Raw genomic sequence first — 24345 nt, forward strand, 5'->3', positions numbered from 1 at the left:
CCACTTGGAACAGCCTCCTGGGGCAGCACTCTGCAGATGCGATGGAGGCAGCATAATATTCCTTTTTTGCTGCCTTCACTGCCACGTGATAGGCTGAAGATACAGCTCTAGCCCGTGTCTGATCGTCTTTGGAGCGAGACTTCCGCCACCGGCGCTCTAGCCGTCTCACCTCCTGTTTCAGAGCTCGTAACTGCGGATTGAACCATGGTGCAGTCCGAGCCCTGTTCAGGGGGAGAGGGCGTTTCGGAGCCACCCAATCTAATGCCCCAGTGATTGCGGCATTCCAGCCACCCACCAGGGGCTCGACCGAGTGGCCGTTGGCGTGCCCCAGAGAATCCCCAAGCGCGTTCAGGAATCCATTTGGATCCATAAGACGCCTGGGGCGGACCATTTTAATGGGTCCTCCACCCCTGCGGAGGGGTTGTGGAACCGAGAAGTCCAACGTCACCAGATAGTGATCTGACCATGACAAGGGGGTGGTGGATATACCCCCGACTTCCAGATCACTCCCCGCTTCTCCAGAAACAAACACAAGGTCTAGTGCATGACCGGCTACATGGGTGGGCCCAGTTAGAATATGGTGCAGCTCCCAGGAGGCCATGGTCTCCATGAAGTCCCGAGGTGCTCCTGTGAGGATGGCCTCCGAATGTACGTTGAAGTCCCCCAACACCAATAAGTTAGGGGACTGTACACGCACATCAGAGACCACCTCCAGCACCTCGGCCAGGGAGTCAGTCGTGCAGCGGGGTGGATGGTACACGAGCAGAATCCCCAGACTGCCCTTCGGGCCCAACCTCCAGTACATGCACTCAGCAACCTTGGTCTCCCGGAGAGGGGGCCTGGTGAAGACCAAGGACTCTCGGTAGATAACAGCCACTCCCCCTCCCCGATCCCCAGCCCTCGGCTGCTGTGCATACGAAAATCCAGCTGGGCACATGGCTGCAAGGGTTGGAGCAGCAGCCTCGGCCAGCCAGGTCTCCGTAATACATGCCAGGTCTGCACCCTCGTCCAGGATCATGTCACTAAAATCGTAAGAATTGTTCCTGGTTCTGAAGTAAAAGATACACTTGGTAGTGGTGAGTGCATTTGGGACTGCCCTCTTGATCATCATTCTCAACCACAACTAAGCTTTTAAATGTGGCCACATCTGCCTCTTCTTACACCTGTCTTTCTCACCCTGTGTTAGTCTCTAATGCCTATTTTACATTGGAAGTGCCTTGGAGGCAGGACCTGCCTATGTACCTCTGAAAGGTACAATGTATGCTGATGGTGCTGTACCTATCAGGGACCACTTTGTTGTAGTTTGACTCCTCTCTGTTTCTCTTATGCAAACAGACACACAATTGACTGGTGTGGGTGGTGATTTCAGCCAGAGCCCAACAACTGCAAGTTGCTCAGATACTGGATCGGATCCTTGCCTCACTGGCCGGTACAGAGCAGAGTGGAGTGGAATTAATCTAAATTCCCTACAAGTATTCTGAGTGGGGCTGGCCAGCCATGTTGACTCCTGAACCTTAAAAATTAGTAATATAATTGGCATTCATGCCTGCCAGAATGATGCCTCCCTGCATTGATCTAAGCGCTTAGTAAACTTTGACAGGCACACAGTCCTACAAGCTAGAGCTATTTTCGTTCTCTCTTGGGCTTCCTTAGGTCCCTGTCTGTAGCTCAGAGGAGAGCTGCCCTGCTTGCGCCGTCTGTATATATATTTGTGTCGGGTTACAGGCACCGGGGGAACCTGCTTGCAACACTGCACAAATGGCAGCTCAGTTTCCCCTATCGGCTGAGAAGCCTCCACCATCCTCCCAATTTCATTGGGCTAAGGGAGCTTTTTGTGCCCACCTCCTTCAAAGCATCACCACATGGTCCTCCCATAGCAACGAGGAGAGATGTCTTAGTGCAGTCAGCTGGGGGCAAGGCTGGGACTCTGCTGGCTGGTTCCCTTAGGGGCGTTCGGCTGGGTCGGGACATTTGAAAGAGGCTAGGCAAGGCAGATCAGCTGCCAGTCTTTAAGACGAGTGCTCTCTTTTAAAAAGCACCCAGCCTTTAAGTAGCAAAAGCTGCACCTTTTTTTGCCTTTGGGTCAGCCAAAAAAGAAAAAGCCATTCTGCAAAAATGAACCATCCTCACCTTGGGTAAGTGAGAAGGTTCGAAATGCTCTGCGGGAGGCTTGATGGGACTGAATAATGCACTTTGGTTGTGTGGAGATGCTTTAAGTGATATGGCTGTATATATATATTTAATTTACTTACTTAGCAGCTCAGGTTTTGTTTACTTTTTTATTTCTAGGCCTTTTCTCCCCATTACTGAGATGTCAGTTCTTTTAAAATGAAAGATAGGTATGTGCATATATAACGATGACACATGTCACTTCAGCAGCCAGAGTTGCAGGTGGTGGGAGCTAAACCTCAATTAAAGGAGGGGAGTTAGGGGGGGCAGGGAAGATAATGTTTACTGGGAAGTTATAGATAGCAAAGGGAACTGCGCAGGGAGAACACCACAGCTGAACTCATTCATATTCTTCAGGAATGATGCTGTGGCAAGGTGCATGGAGGAGTAATTTAATATTAAATAGCTGTATCCAAACTCTAGTTGCTGTTATCTTCCTTTTGGGTTACCTGTTTGAATGCAGATTTGCTAGCTCTTGCTCCTTAACCAGTGAAGTCCTTTGTGCAAGCTAAATGTATTCTCTAAATCCCATGCAGTTTTCCTTTGTTTAATGAGCCATCAGAAATGAAAAGGGCAGCTAGGCAAACTACCCCTGAGCTCATCCTGCTGCAACTCATTTAGGTATTTCTTTCCCTTCTATTTATTACTGTTTTGAGAAAGAAGAAAAAAAAAACCTCAGGGCAGCCAATTCAAAACGACTGCAAGTTTCTTCCATTAGAATTGCAACAATAACCTTGATGTTGAATGTTCATAGTCAACACTGACAGTTTCTGGGTTTTCTAATTAATTCTTGGGGAATTGGCAAATCAAATGTAAGGAGAATAAACAACTGTTATGAATTCACAGCTGACTATATTTCACTGACTTTGCTAGAACATAATGTCCAGCTTTTTACTGGGCAAGATTTACACAGGGTATGATCACAGACAGATTTTGTGTGTTTAAAGGAACTTCTTGACTTGTAAACACATGTGCTCTGAGTAGCTATCTTAGCTAATCTACTTATGTGGATTAGACTTCTCCAACCTGGTGCTCACCAGATCTATTGGAGTATAACTCCCATCAACATCAGCTAGCGACCATGCTGGAAGTTTTAGTCCAACATATCCGGAGGGCATCAGGTTGGGGAGCCAGCGTGGTGTAGTGGTGAGAGTATTGGACAGGGAGCAGGGAGATCTGGGTTCAAGTCCCCACTCGGCCATGGAAGCTCACTGGGTGACTTTGGGCCAGTCAACTGGCTCTCAGCCCAACCCACCTCACAGGGTTGTTGTGAGGATAAAATGAGGAGGAGGATAATGTAAGCTGCCTTGGGTCCCTGCAAGGGGAAAAAAAGGCGGGATATAAATGTAATAAATAAATAAATATATATATTAACTCATTGAAAGGGAATTCATACATCATGTTCTGGGCATAGAGCTCTCTGCCCTAACCCTAAGCCAACCAAATTGAAATGCTGTTTATAGGAGTGTTTGTATGTTCAGTTAACAGTGGACCTACTCTGTGGCCAAGGACTTGGAGTAAGCATTGTTTAACAGGTAAATCCAGTGAGGTTTATTATTTAGAATCATAGAATAGTAGGGTTCGAAGGGGCCTATAAGACCATTGAGTCCAACCCCCTGCTTAATGCAGGACTCTGACAACCTTTCAAGTACTTGAAGAACGCTATCATATCTCTCCTCAGTCTTCCCTTCTCAAGGCTAAACATGCCCAGTTTTTTCAGTCTCGCATAGGGCTTTGTTTCCAGTCCCCTGATCATCCTCGTTGCCCTCCTCTGAACCCTCTCCAGTTTGTCTGCATCCATCTTAAAATGTGGTGCCCAGAACTGGACACAGTACTCCAGATGAAGCCTAACCACTGCTGAGTAGAGGGGAACTTGTACTTCACATGATTTGGAAGCTATACTTCTGTTAATGCAGCCCAACATAGCATTTGCCCTTTTTGCAGCCACATCACATTGTTGGCTCATTTTCAGCTTGTGATCGACAACAATTCCAAGATCCTTCTTGCTTGTAGTATTGTTGAGCCAAGTATCCCCCAGCTTATAACTGTGCATTTGGTTTCTTTTTCCTAGGTGTAGAACTTGGCATTTATCCCTATTAAATTTCATTCTGTTGTTTTCTGCCCAGCACTCCAGCCTGTCAAGATCCCTTTGAATTTTGTGTCTGTCTTCCAAGGTATTAGCTATCCCGCCCAATTTTGTGTCATCTGCAAATCTGATCAGCGTTCCCTGCACCTCCTCCTCCAAGTCATTAATAAAAATGTTGAAGAGCACTGGGCCCAGGACTGAGCCCTGCGGTATCCCGCTCGTTACCTCTCCCCAGTTTGAGACAATCCCATTGAAAAGCAGTCTTTGAGTCCGATTCTGTAGCCAACTGTGGATCCACCAGATCGTTGTTTCATCTAGCCCACTTTGAGCTAGTTTGCTCATCAGGATATCATGGGGCACTTTGTTGAAAGCTTTGCTGAAGTCGAGGTATATGATGTCCACAGCATTCCCACAGTCCACAAGGGAGGTGACCTGTTCAAAAAATGAGATCAGCTTAGTCTGGCAGGATTTGCTTTTCAAATCCACATTGGCTTCGAGTAATCACTTCCTTTGTTTTCAAGGTGCTTACAGATGGATTACTTTATAATCTGCTCCAGAGTTTTCTCAGGGATTGATGTCAGACTGACTGGTGTGTAGTTCCCAGGTTCCTCCTTTTTGAAGATAGGGACAACATTAGCCCTCCTCCAGTCATCTGACACTTCACCCGTCCTCCATGATTTCTCAAAAAGAATAGACAGTGGTTCTAAGAGTTCTTCTGCCTGTTCTTTTATTACTCTAGGATGCAGTTACATGCTTCCTTGAAACACTGGCAATTTGCTTTTCAAAAGTTTAATCCTCGTCTTCTCCTTGATTGGGTGGCCGGTAGTAGACTCCAACCACCATGTTCTTCTTTGCTCCATTTATTTTAACCTGGGTGCTCTCGATGGGGCTACCAAGCTCATCTTCCTGTATTTCTGTGCAGAGATATGTATTTTTAACATGTAGTGCAACTCTACCTCCCTTTCTGTTCCTCCTGTTCTTTTTGTACAAGTTATATCCTTCAATTGCTGTATTCCAGTCATGGGAGTCATCCCACCAAGTCTCAGTTATACCTATCAAGTCATAATTTCCCTCTTGTATTAAGAGTTCAAGTTCGTTCTGTTTGTTTCCCATACTCTGGGCATTAGTATATAGACACTGAATACCATGTGCTTTATAGTCCGGCTTTCTTCCAATATGTTTCTGAAGACTATTATTGGGCGCTATTAGATCTGTTCTCCCCATTGCGGTGCATGAGCCTTCGTCCATGCTTACCCCCAACTTTACGTCTCCCTTCCCCATAGGATTCAGTTTAAAGCCCTCCTGATAAAGTTCTTCATGCTGTGGCCAAACGCATTCTTCCCAGCCTTTGTGAGGTGCAACCCATCCCTTGCCAACAGTCCACCTTCCAGGAAATATAGCCCGTGGTCCCAGAATCCAAATCTCTAGCATCGGCACCACCTTCGTAGCCAGTCATTCACCCGGAGTATTTTTCTTTCCCTGTCTATCTCTCTTTTAGCTACTGGAAGGATGGATGAGAAACTATCTGGGCCCCAAAGTTCTTGAGTTTCCTTCACAAAGCTTCAAAGTCTGATGTGATTTCTTCGTAGCTCCTCTTGGCGGTATCATTTGTTCCCACATGGATGAGAAGAAAGGGATACCTGTCAGTGGGCTTTATGAGTGCAGGCAACCCTTCAGTCACATCTCTAATCCGTCTTCCTGGGAGACAGTATACCTGGCGCATCCATGGGTCTTCGTGACTTACTTGGGTTTCGATCCCACGCACCAAGGAGTCTCCCACAACTACTACTCTTCTTGTTGTTGTGGGCCTTGGTTTCATCACCTCTGCTTGACTGACCTTCAGCCTCTTGCTCACTGTCATGCAGGTTCCCCTGTAATTTTTCATCTGCAAGCTGTCCTCCAGTCTCATCCTCAAGTACCTGGAAATGGTTCCATACTTCCACTGCTTCCACTGGTGTAGAGTGGCTTGTAGTTCTTCTGCTCCTGCCACCCTTTTCCAAGGAGTATCCTCTACTTCATTTTTCCTCACCTCAGCATTTTTCTCTTCTGCCTCAGCTTGCTGTTGCTCTTCTAGCTTCTGTTCTTCACTTTGCTGCTGTAATTCCACCATTCTGTCCAAGAACTCTTCGTATTTTCTTATTCCCTGGAGAGTCAACACTCGCTGCTTCAGTCCTCTTACTTTTTCTTCCAGCAGCGTGATCAACTTGCACTTGTTGCACATGTAGGCCATGTTGATCTCAGGCAAGAAAACAAACATGGCACAGACCTTGCAGGTCACCACCACTGGAGAGTCTTTTCCTTCCATAATCTCTATTCCCTTTATGTTTCTAGGTTTCTGATTGTACTGGAATAGCCTGTGCTTTGTCCTCTATGTACAGGAGGTTAACAACAGAGTCCCACTGGTATGGAAGTGTGTGTTTCAAGAAAAAGAAATTTTTTAAATGTTTTTAAAAAATGTTAGGGGCTTCCCCCTTGACCTCCTCTGCCGAACTCCTGTTTGCTCTCCCTGTTTGCTTGCTCTGATTGCGCGCTCTCTCTCTCTCTGGGAGCTTGCTTGCTTGTATAGCGCCTAGACCAGCTGGAGCAGCTTCTTCTGCTCTGCTCTGCTCAGCTAGGAGGTGGGAAACAGACTGTGACAACATTTTGTGACAACAAATGTGTACACACATTCCTACAGTATGTAAGAAGGCAATGTGTGATAGAAAGCTGGGTTGGATCCAGACCAAGTTAGCTTCACTTAGCTATCATTGAAATCAGTGTGACACATCATGATGCTGACTAACTTGTCCTGTCAGTTTCAATGGGACTTAACTAACTGAGGCTGCAATCCTATACCCACTTACCTGGGAGTAAGATCCATTGAGAACAGTGGGAATGACATCTACTTAGACGTGTATAGGATTGCACTGTTAAGCTGCAATCCTGGTCAATGGAACCTACTCCCAGGTGAGTATGAACTCCATAAGACTTACTTGGAAGGCACCATGTGTAGGATTGCACTAAATCTAACTTCATGTGTGTATAGCCTGTTACTCCACAGTACAATGTCTTGAAGATGGCTGACTTATTAGGTAATACATTCACATAAAGTGGCCAGATGCGAAAGAGACAGGGCTCCCACAGCTTTAATACTGTCAAGGGCTCCTTGGAGGGCTCTCTCAGTCTAATCCAGTAGCCAAGTCCAGACACAGACAAAGGGATTCTTTTCAAAGCTTTATTCTTCTTTTACAACTTAACAACTCTACAGGTAGCAACTAGATCTGAGCAGCAGCATCCCTATGCCCTAAGTTGGAACTGTTGGTCCCCGTTTGAAAGGCAATTACTGGTAGACCCCTGTATTTAAGGACTAGGGAGAATCCCTCCCCTTTTCCCTTGGATCCCCGGGGCGCAGCTGATTGAGTGCGCGCCAACCGGGCACTACGCTCCTCTCGGTGCCCTCCATCTCGCGCCACTCTCTGCGTCTGCGTCGCGCATCCACTAAGTCTGCTATCTCTGCTCAGTCACTCCCTGGACTGCTAACTAAACTAGGAATGTGGGTGGGAGGAATCTCCGTCAGCTGCTGGTCCTGGGAAAGAGGAGCGTGCTCCTCTCCCAGGAGCGACTGCTCTTCCTCAGCATCAAAACTACTCTGGGATTCTATGGGCTCAGTGTCCACCCTGACAAATACTTGTGCAGGAGAAAACTAGCACATGATGGAAAACAGCAGTCCCCCTGATCTCTCTACAATGTGCTAATATTCTTTGTGCAGTGAAATTAAAAAAACAAAAAGGTAAAATATTCAAAATGTAATTTCTTTCTTTGAAAGAGGCACACTTCCAGAACAATTTTACCATGTGGCCTGCCTGGATAGATGGATCAGCCTTCATGTACTGAAGCAACAATAGCTTGCAGCTCCAAAATTGGCAGATTAGTTCAAATTAGTAGGTGTCTTTCACAAATTCCTTGAACCTGTTTGCCCTTTTAGAGTGGCCAGGTCACAATGTCACAATGACAAGCAGAAGCCACAAGGAGCAAAATTCCCCTTCTACATAATACGTAAAGGTACAACAGTGTTATCAGGGTCTTTACCAGCGGTGGGCAATTTATGGCCCTCCAGATGTTTTGGTCTACAGCCCCCATCAGACCTAGCCAGCCTAGCCAGTGTTGAGGGATGTTGAGGGTAGGGATGTCAGAGGGTAGGAATGCCAGTGCATTCGGCCCCCCGAACTCCGTGGCGGAATGGCCTGCCACCACTCTGCCCCCCGCGGATCCCCCCCGGGACGAGACTTACCTGGGGCGGATGTTCTGGATGGTGGCGGCTGCGGCGGCAGCTGGTCTCCGACCGGCTGCCGCCGCCATTTGCAGTCTGCCCCCCCCCCATTCGTGATAGGCTACATAAGTCTTTATGTAGCCTATCACGTCTGGGTTAAAAAAAAAAAATGCGTACGCAAATGTAAGACGGTGAAAATAAAGGGGAACGCAAATAGCATCCACTACGCTATTTGCGTTCCCCTTTCTTGTCTTCGTCTTAGTCTACGTAAATATTTACGTAGACTAAGACGGCCAAAAATAAGGAACGCAAATGGTGGCCGTAGCCGCCGCCATTTGCGTATGCATTTTTGTTTTTAATCCAGACTTGATAGGCTACGTAAGTCTTTACGTAGCTTATCACGGCTGAATTCAAGGATGCAAACGGCGGTGGCTACGGCCGTCGCCATTTGCATCCCTGCTAGCCAGCAGCCGGATGTCTGGCTGCTGGCGGAGCTGGCTGGCGGTTCTGCGGAATCCGAGCGGAGCCGGCTGGCCAGGATTCCGGGGGGAGGCGTGGAGTGCCTCCCCCCCCCAGCGAGGATTCCGGGGGGAGGGACGGAGTGCCTCCCCCCCCAGTGGAACCCGGCGGAGCCAGGTAAGCGGGGTTTCGTACACCCCTAGTTGAGGGTTGTAGCCTTCTCCTTCTGTCCCAGCTGCTCCTTGGCTGTACATTTCCTTCGTGTCAATAAGTGCATAGTCCCCTGTGATCTTTGGCCCTGCCTGAGGTTTGGCCCTATGTGACATACCTTCACTTTGGTTCCTCCTTTATTCAGATCTATGTATTGACTATCCCCGCTCATTGTTTTCTCAGCCCACTCCGTCCCTTGGCCAGTCCCTTAGCATTCCTCTCTTCCTTCTCCTACAGGCTCTCTTGACAGTGACATTTCTTCAGAATCCCCTCTCATTAACCCCTTCTTGCTTCAGTTCCCTGTTCCTTCTTACCCTTTTCACAAGCCTCCTCCTTCATCTATCCTTCCCTCAAGTCCTCTGGCTCCATTTATTACTTATCCTTTCTTCATCCACCATGCCTCTAGGCTCCTTGCCCTTTAGCTCCCCTATCTTCCAGGACTTTTCCCCAGTTTTCAGTTTGCCTTTCAAAGCAAGTTCTGATTCTGTCCCCAGGGCCTCTGTTAATTGGACTTTTCTGGAAGTTAGAATGTTTATAGACATTCCATGTCATCACATGTTCTCAGCCAATGAGTGTCAGAGGTTTCACAGCCACAAACATGATAAATATCAATAGTTAGAATTGACTCACAAATAGTTATTAGAACTTGTGAAATATATAGAACTTTACAAAGTCCACCCTAATTTACTAAACTGTTGTGCCACTCCATGTTTTTCCATCATCACATATCTATCTTTCTGGGCCCCTCGTGCCGCTGTACCAAACGTCTGCCATTGACCAGTTAAAAGACACATGCTTAGAGCTTTGCTTAATTGCTTTCTCATGGACTGGTTTGGCAGTAAGTGTAAGGTTTCCAGGATCAGACAGCTACAGAAACATGGCTCTTAAAGGAACAAGAACAGACTTGTTTGTCTTAGAAAATTAACAAAGATATCAAGAGTGATTGATCACCTACTTGTATTTTACCACTGGAGTTCCTGTATCTTATGTTCATTTGTTTATGGCTTGTACATAATTTGGTGGGACTTCCATATTACATGAATCCAGGCAACAGGTATCACATGAGCAGGCTCTTGATGGTTGATTATAAATAACATTTACATTCCTATTAAGTGTAGACTTATTCTGTCTGCAAAGGAGAATATAGGGAGAGTTTTTCTTTATCACCAACTGGAAACAATACAAGACCGGTTGGACTATTAAAGCTCTTAAACCTGGGAAAGTACCTCCATTTTGGTTGGTTCTCATTACAATTTAAGTCTAAAATTGGCAATAACATGCAATTGTATGACACCAAGCAAGAGACTGTAACTCCCAGTGACTGACGCGACTGATCAATAACTAGGATTCCTCCTTCATATTGTCTCTTCGGTACCATTGCGAAGTTAATTACACCATGAGCAATTAACTGTGAAGATCTGGTTTCTAAAATAATGTTAGAGCCGTATGGAGGCTGTGTTTAAAATCATTTTCCAATCAATAAAAACAGTCATAAAAATTTGTTGCAACAGACAACATTGTTTGAGCTGGAGCTACAGAACATAATGTTCTGTGATGCCAGTAAAGGGCTTATAATGTACTTGGCTCTTGCATCATAACTTGCTATGGGGACGGGTCTTTAGTTTGATAATACCATAACTCAGTATCATTGTTCTACATTTCCACATGATTAGGCCTTGACTGGTAGTGGACACATGACCCGCCCACCCCAGTGAGCACTTTCCTGACGGGAACTTTGTGCTGGCTGGAACTACACATTACCCAGAGTAATGAGAGGCTATGAGTTTAGGGAGAGGAATGATAGAGGAAGATGATACTTTTATTTTAATTAATTTTAATTTATTGATTATATTTCTATACTGCCCAATAGCCAAGGCTCTCTCACAACAGATTTAAAAACAATAAAAAATGAAAGAATTAAACTGCCTGGGGCCGAAAAGACCACAATGTAGGTGCCAGGCAGGTATCTCTGGTGAGGGCATTCCACAGCTGGGGTGCCACCACTGAAAAGGCCCTCTCCTTAGTCATCACCTGCCTCATCTCATTTGGCGGGGGGCACCTGGAGGAGGGCCTCTGAAGACTAATTTAGGATTCAGGCAGGTATGTAATAGTTCAGGCTGTTACTCCATTTGTTACTACACTGTCACTACACTTCTGCAGGAACAATGGATAACTGTGGCAATTAGTCTGTTGCTGGGGGAGCCTCCTTTCTCTGAAGCCTCTGGCTGTATTCTTGCCAGAGGACAGGCTGCTATTGGTATGATGGAGCTGTCTCTAAAAGTAGCACATTGCCAAATTAGCAGGAGCATAGTGCTCGTAACTCTGAAATGTTGGTCTAGAAAATCTCTAGACGGTGGAATGTCATCATAAACTTTCCAGGAAGGGAAAACAGAGACAAGATGTAACCTGAAATTTGGGGGGGGGGGATTGGGAGAAAGACAAAAGTAGTATCAATTATGAAGGAAAGGAAAGGTTCCTCCTGTGCAAACACCGGGTCATTACTGACCCCTAGAGGGATGCCTACTTGCGCTGGCGTTTTCATGGCAGACTATAGCGGGCGGTTTGCCATTGCCTTCCCCAGTCGTGACTACCTTTCCCCCAGCAAGCTGGGCACTCATTTTACTGACCTCGGAAGGATGGAAGGCTGAGTTGACCTGAGCCGGCTACCTGAGACCCACCTTCCGCTGGGATCGAACTTGGGTTGTGGGGAGAGTTTCGGTTGCAATACTGCCGCCTACCACTCTGCGCCACACGAGGCTCTCAATTATGAACCCTTGTACAAATACATGTTGCAGGGTGACCCCCAAAGGAGGGGGAGATTGAGAGAGGGGATGAGCTGAAGGGAAGAAGATGGAGGAAGTAATGGGGTGATTACCTACCCTTAGTCTGCTGAAATTAGCAGAGAAGGGCATCGAAGAACCTTTATCAGTAGATTAATCCAAAAGCAGGGCAATCGGGCATTCACAGGCTATGCTAGGGCATCCACAGGCCAGGAACACGGTAATGGGGCACAAAGATAGGCACCCAGCCAAGTGTCGGTCAGACAGAGTACCTGCGAATCGGACTGTTCTCAGAAGTACACTGAGCACAGAGCTCCTAAGGCAGTTATACCTTTTAGAAAACAAAATACAAGGGTCTCTACTGTAAAGCTTTCCTCTACCTGCACTCTGGAAGAGAAAAAAGGCAAAGAAGCCAAGGATGCCTTCTGAAAAGAGGGCCATCAGTGCTTGATGAGTGAACCAGAACCAGGCAGAGAAGGCACAGCAGTGCACAGGGCTCTTGATGTTGTCAGGGTGTTGCCCTGATTGTAACACGGCCTGAGAGAGAGATTGGCTTAGGGTTTCATCATGGCCTGGGGCATTCAAATGTTAGGACGCTCTCCTTTCCATTTAAGTGGAGGCTGGTCCTGATGGTCAAGCCCTGTTGTCGTTAGACTTTGCCAGCCAGAAACAAACAAAATGGAGGTATGGGGACAAAATGGAAATGGACTTGCAAAAAGCTTTTTCTTCCCCACTCAAAAATTGCTCTCCCTAGTTCCTTTCCCAGTGGTGCGTGTGTGGATTCCAAGTGGAAAAATGGCTGGAGAAGAAAGAATCAAGTAATCCCTACAGTAGGGTTGCAGAACCTCAGGTCCTAAGGGGGTCCTAATATGGCCACACCTCCTTTCCCTAGACCAGTGATCATTTTGTGGTTTCCTGGCTTTTGTGCAGTTTCCCCCCATTCTATTCTATTCTATTCTATTCTATTCTATTCTATTCTATTCTATTCTATTCTATTCTATTCTATTCTTTATTTCATTTCTATACCGCCCAATAGCCCAGGCTCTAAAAGGTTGAAATGCCCCTCCTAAGGCTCTGGAAGGCTGAACCTGATCTCCTTACACACAGTAAAAGCCTTAAGCTAAAATGTGCTGGTATTTTTGGTATTTTGGCCACAACCCTTTTGCCTAAGGCCCTGTCCACCACTGGAATGTGGCCCCTGAGTGCTTCTCTGAAATGGAAGTTGACCCTCAGGCTGAAAGAGGTTCTGCATCCCTGCTGTACCCTACCATATCATAGAGCTGGAAAAAGTGCAGAAAAGGGCAACTAAAATGATCAAGGGGCTGGAGCATCTCCCCTAGGAGAGGAGGTTACAACAGCTGGGATTGTCTAGCTTGGAAAAAAGGAGGGTAAGGGGAAATGTGATAGAGGTGCACAAAATTATGCCTGGTGTGGAGAATGTGGATAGGGAGACATTTTTCTCCCTCTCTCAAAATACTAGAACCTGGGGTCATCCTATGAAGCTGATTGGTGGGAGATTCAGGACAGATAAAAGGAAATGCTTCACCCAGCGCATAGTTAAACTATGGAATTCGCTACCACAGGACGTAGTGATGGCCACGAATTTGGATGGCTTTAAAAGGGGGTTGGACAGATTCCTGGAGGAAGAGGCTATCAATGGCTACTAGTCTTGATGGCTATGTGCTACTTCCAGTACCAGAGACAGTGAGCCTATGTACACCGGTTACTGGGGAGCATGGATGGGAGGGTGCCTTTGCGCTCATGCCCTGCTTGTGGGTTCCCAGTCAGCAGCTGGTTGGCCACTGTGTGAACAGAATGCTGGACTAGATGGACCCTTGGTCTGATCCAACATGGTGGTTCTTATGTTCTTATATCTTCACTTACACATAGGCCCCTGAGGCTGCTTTTGATGTTAAAAAAGAGGGAAAGTTGTACTTTTAGTTTGGTTCTGAATATTTTCTAGTATCAGCTACATGATATTGTAAGAGGAAGAGGAAGAAGAAAGGTTAAAATCACAAACAAATGACAGTGAAAAGAATAATTGACATGTGTCTTTTATTACATCAGAAGGATCTGTAGAGGTCTCAAAACACATCCTGTTCTACCTGTATGGGACCTTGGTGTGAGGAATATGTTCAGCCCCACTGTGCCTTTTCTTAACCAGCTTGTGGCATCAGCAGTGCAGTTAGGTAATTTTAAAAGCTGGACCGTGGAGGAGCCCTAGACTTCTGCCCCATATTCCTGTCCTGGCAACACCACCATGTGTCATAGTGTTGGCAGTAGTCCTGGTATGGCCACACAACCACTTTACTTGATAGTGTGACCCTTTCATCTTTCAACGCTGTGTCCTACAGGCCACTGCGTTTTGTCTGCTTTATTTTATACCGATCTGCTGAGGGTAAAAAGCCACTTTGTTAAAACAAAGTTTTTTCTAAGTGTCCTTTAAACTTTTTTTTTTTAAAGGAAGGCAAAGTTCATTGTTGCCCTGTTGATTTTGAAATCTTTTTCCTGTTAGTACTTATCTTTATTAGTACATTTCTCTGATTCAAAGCAGCAGGAGGGAAGAGGGACAGAGATGGAATGGATAAGTTTCCTTGAAAGGTCACTTCAGGTATTTATCCAATATTGTAACTGATACCGGAGTGTTAGCTGTAGACAAGCAAAAGGCCACTTGTAATTGATGTAAGGTTCATCCATCACTGACCATAACCAGAATAAATGGAATGAAGTGTCAGAAAATGGGGATCGTATGTTAGAGGATGAGCCAGGGCTGACGTTGCTCCTTGCACTGGGAGTGCAATCAAGCCAGCAATCATGCCCACATTGCACAAAGCAGTTATAAGTTAGCATGAGTGCAGATGTAACCTTGTGGGCACAAACTGATTTTGGGGAGCTATAAAAATCTGCCATCCAGCAGGGCTCCAAAGGCATTTTATTTTTTTATTTTTTAAAAGTATATTTATGCCACTCCTCAGCCAAAAAGGTCCCCAGAGCGACTTACAAATAATCAGTTAAATAAGACAGACCCTGCCCGCAGGCTGACAGTCTCAAAACACGGGACACACAAGGAAAAAGGAATGGGGAGGGAAGAGGGACTGATTCTTTCCTGATGTGAACTGATGTTATCTCAAGTCTTCTGTGAATTATCTTCTTCACGTTGCTAGTGGCAGGAGCTCTGTGCCCACTTTGTACTCATGGCAACTGGAACATTGTATACCAGGCACAGTTGTAATCACTTTCCATAAGGATGAACACAAATAATATGTGTCCATTAGTGGTTATGCTGCCCTAAATGTGTCACACTCTCTGTGCAGATCACTGGGTTCATGCGATAGAGAAAGAAATGCTTTCTTACCACATTGAGGGCTTTTGTACATGAGGCTTTTAACTCACACCTTTACCGAGGCTTCTGCAGTGTTTGAGGGATTAAAAATGGCTCCTTTATACTAGTTCTTTTTGGGGTGGGTGGGTTCTTTCTCTGCCTTCTTATATTTTCCATTACAACCACTTGGTGGTCTTGTGGTATAGCAGAATTGTGCAATTACACGTAGGGATGTACGAAACTCACTTACCTTTTCGCGGAATCTTTCATGGTGGGGGGGGCGCTCCGTCCCTCCCCCCGGAATCCTCGACGGGGAGGGAGGCGATCCAGTCCTCCCCCCCAGAATCCTTGACAACCGGCTCTGCTCCATGGCCAGGCTGTGGAGCAGCTGGATTTCCGGCCGCGGACGGTCTGCTGCAGACGAATATGGCGGCCGCCATAGCGGCCGCCATTTGTGTCCAGCCAGGCAGCCGTGATAGGCTATGTAAGAATTTACATAGCCTATCACAGCTACCCCCCAAAAAAAACCCCCAGCGTATGCAAATTGCGGTGGCTACAGTGGCCGCCATTTGCGTTCCCTATTTTTCGCCGTTTTATCTTACATCAATATTTAAGTAAGATAAATCGGCGAAAAATAGGGAACGCAAATGGCGGCCGCTGTAGCTGCCGCCATTTGCGTACGCTGGGTTTTTTTGGGGGGGGTTAGCCATGATAGGCTACATAAATTCTTACATAGCCTATCATGGCTGCAAGGATGGCAATGGCAGCGGCAGCAGCCCGGCTGTGGCCGGCCAGGAGACCAGCCACCAGAGCCGCCACTGGAGCCTCCGCCGTTGCCGCCGGAACCGCATTGCCGAATCCGCCGCATCTGCCCCAGATAAGTGCCGTCCCAGGGGGATTCTGCGGGGGGGGGGCGGGGGGCAGGAGGCTGTTCCGCCATGGATTCTGGGGGGCCGGATTCTAAAGAATCTGGCCTCACTGGAATCCGTGGCGGAATTCTCTGCCATCCCTAATTACACGAGGGTTCTATAACCCCATTGAGAAAAAATACAAGACTTTCGCCATTAGGAAACAAACACAATAATGGTTGCAAAGCGAGGGAGAGACCCTGAGGATGATAACATCATGTAAAGGGCCCGCAAACTACCATGACAGTGGAAGCAAGAGTGCACAGTTAAAGCCTTCTGTAGAAAGGCTCCAAGCCATCCTCAAGTAGGTAGATGAGATGGTGGCAGATTCAAGACAGACAAAAAGCACACAGTGCATAGTTCAAGATGTGACAATGTCCACCAACTTAGATGGCTTTAGAAGGGGATTAAAACTCCCTGGAAAAGACTCTGGTGATGGGAAAGACTGAAGGCAAAAGGAGAAGGGGACGGCAGAGGATGAGATGGCTAGATAGCATCACCGATGCAATGAATATGGACTTGAGCACACTCCGGGAGACAGCGGAGGACAGGAAGGCCTGGCGTGCTGTGGTCCATGGGGTAACGAAGAGTCGGACACGACTGAACGACTGAACAACAACAAGACAAATTCATGAAGGATAAGGATGTCAATGGTCACTAGTCATGATGGTTACATTCATACCACCTTCAGGATCAGAGGCAGGATGCCCCTGAACAACAGTTGCTGGGGAACAACAGTGGGAGTGAGTCATTACCCACAACCCCCTGCTTGTGTATTTCCCATAGGCATCTGTTTGGCCACTGTGGCAGACAGACTGCTGGATTGGGTTGCCCTTTGGCCTGGTCTGGCAGGGCTCTTCTTATTTGTGTTTCCGCCTTTCTCTCTCCCACCCCACTGAAGACATTTTATTCACTTCTATCCTTGGGCATGATTAGCAAACTTGCAGTAACCAAATAGTGTCCCCTGAGTTGTCAGGAGCAGGTAACATAAGGAGAATGTTGTTCACTTGTGCTCTTCCCAGTACTGAAAGCATAGTATCTGTACCATAGTTTGCTGTTAGCATCTGGAAACCTGAACCTGGTCTAGGCTTTCAATAATTTGTGTGTGTTTGAATGAAAGGTACATATTTCATTAAGAGGGTGAAAACTCTACCCACACGTAACCAGTGATGTCATATGACATTGTATTATACTGGAGCTCCTGGGTGGAAGAAGAACTCATTTTTATTTGAAGGATTACAGCCTCCCATGAGATGTGCAGAGAGACATCCTGTTGTTTTAACTTCTAAAAAAAAGGGGGGCTGGATTCAGAGTCTGCCTGGAAGTGAGACCATCTAAAGTGGAAGCCCTTCTCTGTAATCCAAAACATGTGTGGGAAGAGGGGCAGGTGATCAGGCTGACTCTGTGGGAATATAAGGCTCTCTGTGCATGTTCAGTTGATTTTTCCCTTTTTATTGTTACTTCCTCTGCCCTAAACCTGAGCTTAAATAAGCCCCTTTTGTATATCCCTTTGTATAATCGCTCTGGAAGAAAAGTGGAGGCAGATGGACATATATGAGGATGGGGGAAGACTGGAGATCAGCACATGATGCTTAAAGTGGGCAGAGTGCCCATAAATGTGTCTCTAGTAGCACACAGAATGGGAACACCCCAGTAAAGCTAAGCTTTGTAGGCAGGGATGTACGGATTGTGTAAAATCCATTCCAACTGTGCTTCATGGATTATTAGGCACCTTTCATTTTGTCGTCCACCCTTCAACAGAATCAGATTTATTTTGTTTCCAAATTTGTGCAAAAATGCACAAATCCCTCGCACAAATGCGCATTTTCACGCTTTAGCCTATGGGGGAAGTGCACATTTTTGGCTGGGTTTTTTAAATGTTGCATATTTTTTTAATGATGAAATTTGCGCAAAATTCGGGAAAGTTAGAAGAGCGGTCCACAAGTCTGTAGAATCCACCTCACGGGAAAAGCCAGTCCACTGTGGAATCCGTGGGTTGGATTCATGAAAATCCAAACTCACTTGGTTCCGTTGAGGATTTCTCCGACACCCCTATCTGTAGGCCAGCCAGCCAGTTCTGTGTGCTTCATTGGAAGAGACATAATTGCCACAGTCCAAGGCATGTCAGGCTATGGTGGAGTTGGACCTGCCTCGTTTTCATCTGTGGTGAGGAGTGCTCCCAACAGGCACACCCTGTGAGTGCTGGACATTTTCTGGTACTGAAGGGAGTGGGGTGCTTGTGTGGAGCTCTGTGTACACCCTGTTGGACATTCACCCTCCAGGCCAAATCTGGCCCCTTGGGGTTCCACAGGTGGCCATGCACCCTTCCCCTGGCCCCACCCCCTTTCCCCCGACAGCCAATAATTTGGTAGTTTCCCGGCTTTTGTGCAGTTCTCTCCCCACTCCCCTTTCTGAAGGGTTGAAATGCCTCTCCTAAGGCCTGGTTACTTGCGGTGAGAGCTTTAAGCTAAAATATGCTGGCATTTTGGGCCTATCCCTTTTGCCTTCAGCCCCGCCCACCACTGGAATGTGGCCATCAAGAGCTTCTCCAAAACTGAATTTGGCCCTTGGGCTGGAAGAGGTTTGACACCCCTGGTGTGCACACATTGGAGCCCTTGCATTTGCACCACAGCTGGCAGATTGCCCAAGGGCCAACTGTATGTTATCCTACCTGCACAGTAGCTGCTAGTCCATGGATGTTAATGCCGAAAAACAGGTTGGGCCCAAACTGTCCAGGCCATAATCTATGGGTAGTTGTGAGCAGGTGACTGGCGAAGGCTCAGAAGGGAGAATGTTCATCGCTGCCATCTCCCTTGGAATTATCAATAGTGGCTGATTTGATAAAAAGGGGCTCTGAGGATGATGCTTATTCTATTGAGCATTGCAACCACATAGCTGGCTTTTCAAAGGAATGCTTCTTTGATCCACTAATTCAATTGGGTGTTTCGCTAAGGGTAGGTTATTCACAATTGAAATGAAACATAAGGATGTAAGAGATACCACCCTAATGGCAGAAAGTGAAGAGGATCTAAAGAGCCTCTTGTTGAGGGTGAAAGAGGAGAGTGCAAAAGCTGGTTTGAAACTCAACATTAAAAAAATGAAGATCATGGCATCTGGCCCCATCACTTCCTGGCATATAGAAGGGGAAGAAATGGAAGCAGTGACAGATTTTACTTTCTTGGGCTCCAAGATCACCGCAGACGGTGACTGTAGCCATGAAATTCAAAGACGCTTGCTCCTTGGGAGAAAAGCTATGGCAAACCTAGACAGCATAGTAAGAAGCAGAGACATCACCTTGCCGACAAAGGTCCGTCTAATCAAAGCTATGGTTTTCCCAGTAGTAACGTATGGCTGTGAGAGCTGGACTATAAGGAAGGCTGAGCGCCGAAGAATTGATGCTTTCGAACTGTGGTGCTGGAGAAGACTCTTACGAGTCCCCTGGACTGCAAGGAGGTCAAATCAGTCCATCCTAAAGGAAATCAACCCTGAGTGCTCCTTGGAAGGACAGATACTGAAGCTGAAGCTGAAATATTTTGGCCACCTAATGCGAAGAGAAAACTCTCTGGGAAAGACTGAAGGCAAAAGGAGAAGGGGACGGCAGAGGATGAGATGGCTAGATAGCATCACCGATGCAATGAATATGAACTTGAGCACACTCCGGGAGAGAGCGGAGGACAGGAAGGCCTGGCGTGCTATGGTCCACGACTGAACGACTGAACAACAAAGAATGGCAGGAAGGGTTGCTCGGTCCCAGTGATACCTGAGATTAGTTGTGTTTTAACTTCTTATCTGGGCCATGAAATACTGAGAAGGAAGTAAATAAAAGGGCATTGGGTTAAGTTTACATCTCCCCCTTTCTCTGTTCATGCCACACACCAGGAGGGACGATAAATCAATACTTGGTATAATTGCTGTAATCTGGCAGTTTCAGATGCAAATGCAAACAACAGGGTAAAGGAAGTAACATAAAATAGTTGCTATAGCACCAGTGTTTAATCACCAGGCATAACACAGCAAACTAAATTGTCTGCTTAAAGCTTAATTTATCTGGTGTAGACTACCTGTGGGATTATTGTGAAACCAAAAATAAACTTCCTGTAGGTCTCTTGCCTTTGTCATGATTTTTTTCTGAAGAGAATATTTTATTCCTCCTTGCTCAGCAAGAGAGCATTTTTGTTTACCATAACTCAATATCCTGATAACATGTCAACCTGTTTCAAAGCCACTGGACTAATGCACAGTAAGAGAGCAGAGGGAAATCATGGCTAAGTCAATAATGGTGTTTACCATTTTAGTTCCCAGGCTCCCTTGGTATCTGAAAGAGGCAGCTTATCTCTACCATGCATTTTTAAGCTTATTTCTACCATGCATTTTCCAAAACAGGCACATAAAGTACCAACACAGAAACACACCTTTAAGCACTTATGTGTAGATGGCAGGGAGCCCTAAATGGGCCATGGTTGGTGCTTAAGAACACATCCTTGACACCCTAGCTCAGTGGTCTTCACTGCAAGGCCTGAGGGCCACTGCCAGCTCCCAATCACGTCAAGTGCAGTTCTCAGCCTCTCTCTCTCTTCTACTCATTCATTGACTGGGTTTACATGATCACCATAGCTGACTGTGGCTTATTTAAGCCATGGTGGGTTGCGGCATGTGCCGGTGCATGCCGAGCGCCCTTTGAATGGTCAAGCGACAACTCCAGCTTGTCCTGTCATCTGAATCTGGCAAGGGTGGTTTGTTGCCATGGTTAACCCATGGGCTGTTGTAGGGTTGTGGTGGTTTGTTAACCACGCCACCAAACCACCCTCACCAGGTTCAGACAAGCCACGGTCGCAGCTTGAATATTCAAAATAGCCACCCATATGCACCTCAATCCACCGCAGGCTGCTTGTTTGTATGAACCAGCCCATTCTCTCACTCTTTCTTTGCAATAGCTGCTCACTCTCAGGCTCTCTAGCTTCACCATGTTGCTTGCTTTAAAGGTGGGCCGGCTGCTGTGATCTGGGATACCAGAGGAGGTTTCAGGGGTGGGGAGTCAGGAGACCAGCTGCTCATCAGCTGTATGGTGGCTAGGTGGGGGTGGGGGGAGAATGCAGGAGCAATTGGCCAATTAGCTTTTGTGGGAGAGGAGCCCAAGAGGCAAAGAGCAACATTATTTCCTAGCTGTTCAGGCACTGGAGGTGGAGGGAAAATGAAATGTGTGGGCAAGAGTGTGGACCTGCACTGGGAGATTTTGTAGCACTAAGTGGAGCAGAACACTCCCAGTGATGAGAAAAAGATCCATCCCATTCCAAGGAGCAAGTGAGCCAGCTGGAATTTGCCTGCCTGGAGCCTTGACAAGGTTTGCCTTTGATTACGCGGAGACGGAATCTGGACCACAGCATCGCTGCTTGACTGGGGTGGGGGAAGAGGCCCCCATGGCCCAAGAAAGGCCCCCAGATGGCCTCAGCAGTAGTGCCCAGGGCCTAAGTGGCTCCTGCTTGAACAATATTGAAGATCTGTCCTAGCGGTAGGACACCGCATTGTGATGTACCCACAGCAAACACAATTGTCAGGACAAAGTGTAGAGCCGCTGAGAAAAGTAATCTGGGTACCTATTGGTTTTTAGGATCTCTCGTATTTTTCAAAAGACACTTCTCTGGGTTCTTATAACTGTTTACAATGACTCTGTTGGTTTCAGATCCCTAGCAAATTACAACAGCCTCACAGACAGGCACCTTGCAGGCTATTTTAGCAACACCAGGATAAGACGTCACCTTCAGAGATCAGGGCTGGTAGGTATGCAGATATTTCTTTTTCTGTGGTTTCTCTGGGTTTATCCTGTCTACCTATTTAATTACCTTTCATTTCACCCTTATTCTAAACAGTTCAGGGCGGTATACATGTTTCTTCTTCAACCTTTATCTTTATAAAACCTGACGTTGGTTAGGCAGTGAAAAAGTGAAAGGCCCACGCTCATCCAGTGAGCTTGTCAGGTGGGATTTTGAACCCTGGTCTTCCTGGCCTATGTCCAGCACTGGAACCATGGAGTGGTGCAACTGTCACAGTTTTACTGCTTGCTTTTGTTCCTCCCCCCGCCACCCAAGCCTTTTGTGATTATTTTATTCAGTATGCATTCTTTTAAAATATGTCTTGCTCAACCCTGGTAAAAAAAAACATGCTTTGATGCCATGACATTATTTAAAATGTCTGGCAGTGCATTTGCTATCACTTTGATCACAGCTGTCATAAGTCATTGTGACAACATCCAGTGTTAACCAATTAATGTGACAGCATAAAATGGTAGGCAATATACACTACTGCAATCCTCTCCGCTCACTTTCTAAGGAGTGTCCAATTGAATTTTCTGGGACTTACTTCTGAATAAACATGCATCGGATTGGGCTGTGCAGGTACCCTCACAAGTGATGGTAGGAATACTTATTACTGCAGGGTCGTAGGTACCTGACTCATCACACCAGTCCACTCTGCTGCAGCAGAAATAGAATCGCCTGGTTAAGGAAGCCAGGTGGGCAAGTTGGAATACTTATTTCACTGGAATACTTATTTGCAAGCTTGTTTTAGTATGGATTGAGCGACAAGCCACATGTGAGTTGGTTGAAGCAGGATAGAAAGCAGAAGACAACCATTTGGCTAGTGTGGCTGCTTCATTTTATGTATGTTGGTGGAATATTCTCATACTGGTTTTAGAGTTCCCTGTGACAATGTGAACCTGTAGGTAGAGCAGCCAATGAACGCAAAGCAAAATAATGGCTCCCCGGATGGCACGTTCCATTTCAGCTTTTACTGCCTGCTTCTCGCTGAGTGGGTTGTATCCACTGGAAATCCATACGCACCTTGCTAATTAGCATCTGGTATTTTAAAAATGCAGAGAAATTAAATGGTGAATGCTCTCTTTTGGGCAGAGCTGAGGGGTCAGTTGGGATGACCTAAAGCCGAAAAGCCAAGAGATGTAAAATTGAGATATTGCTGCCTGCAGCAGCTATCATGGTAGTCATGAAACATGAAGGGCTAATAGGAATGATGAGTACTGCTTTATCAGACATAATGAAAATAAAGGAAGTTACCTGAGCTAAAAAAAAAAAAATCCATACCATGATTACTGGTGGGAGTGGATGAACTGGAAAGGTAATATGGAACAAGCCTAAGTGGAGCAGAACGGGAGATCTGTATGCCTCTGAAAATCAGCTCCTGGGGAGCATGGCAGGAGGGTACTGTTCCACTCATGTTCTGCTTGGAGGCTTTCCATAGCATCTGGTTGGCCACTGCGGGGAGAGAAGGCTGGGTTAGAAAGGCCTTTGGTCTGATCCTGCCAGTGGAAGCTGGTGGCTGAGATTTCAGTGGGGCTGTGGATCTGCTCTTCTGAACGGGTCAGAACAAGAAAGGACCTATCCAAGGAGCTGAACCTATTTGGGGGGTAGGGTTCAGCACTTTGGATAGCTCCGTTAGAGTTTGGACTGGTTCTGACTGAATGCCGGAGTGGATTCCAGCCTCCGCTGGATCCAGCAGGGCTTTTCATTTGTTCTTAGGATGTGCCTACTCCACCAGCCGAGCTCCTCTCCACTGGCAAAGGGGCACCTCTGCCCCATTTTACTGAACCATAGTGGATGTTAAAGATGGTCTCCAGCTAATGAATGTGTTGCTGCCCCTATTTCTTTAAATATCTAATATTATACTGCAGGGTTAAGGCAGAAGTAGGTCTATCTGGCATATATACGTCCTTTTCCATTGTCTTGTCCTTATGTTTTAATTCTGCACTTCATGGAAGGATTTGGCAGTTGGTTGGGTTTTTGCCATTTCATGTCCATTTTGTTTTAAATATCCCTCTCCCTGTTGGTTCTAAAGTTAACTGACAGCATTAACCAACCAACATTAACTTTGACAAAAAGCTTAAGCCACAATGTAAATGAGATCAGAGGAATTGTACTGTGATCATGCCTGCTGGCATTGCAATAAATGTGTGTATAATATATTGCATTTACACAGCTGTGCTATTTTTCTTGCCCACCCTCTCAATTGCTTGCCGATTTCACATTGAACAGACTGTATTTTCAATACCAGCAAATCCTGTAAAAAGAACTCCCATTTTTTGGGCTTTACTTCTTGCCTTCCCTTTTACTCTAAGAAAATGTAATAAAACAATGGGGAACACAAAATCCTCT

General features: G+C 46.4%; 1 protein-coding gene across 1 annotated transcript in view; it reads left to right on the forward strand.

Moving 5' to 3' along the window:
• ERICH3 (glutamate rich 3) overlaps positions 1-24345 on the forward strand; it is a gene marked incomplete at its 5' end in the record, with an annotated part of 97199 nt that overhangs the window by 3975 nt on the left and 68879 nt on the right. Inside the window, one exon of the mRNA XM_084851638.1 lies at positions 21864-21957. Within this exon, the coding sequence (XP_084707764.1) occupies positions 21864-21957 (94 nt within the window). The remainder of the gene's footprint in view (positions 1-21863; positions 21958-24345) is intronic.

This window comes from Heloderma suspectum, chromosome 4 (genome assembly GCF_057233095.1).
Source record: "Heloderma suspectum isolate Gila_16-S chromosome 4, 16-S_ref, whole genome shotgun sequence".
Taxonomy (NCBI): Eukaryota; Metazoa; Chordata; class Lepidosauria; order Squamata; family Helodermatidae; genus Heloderma; species Heloderma suspectum.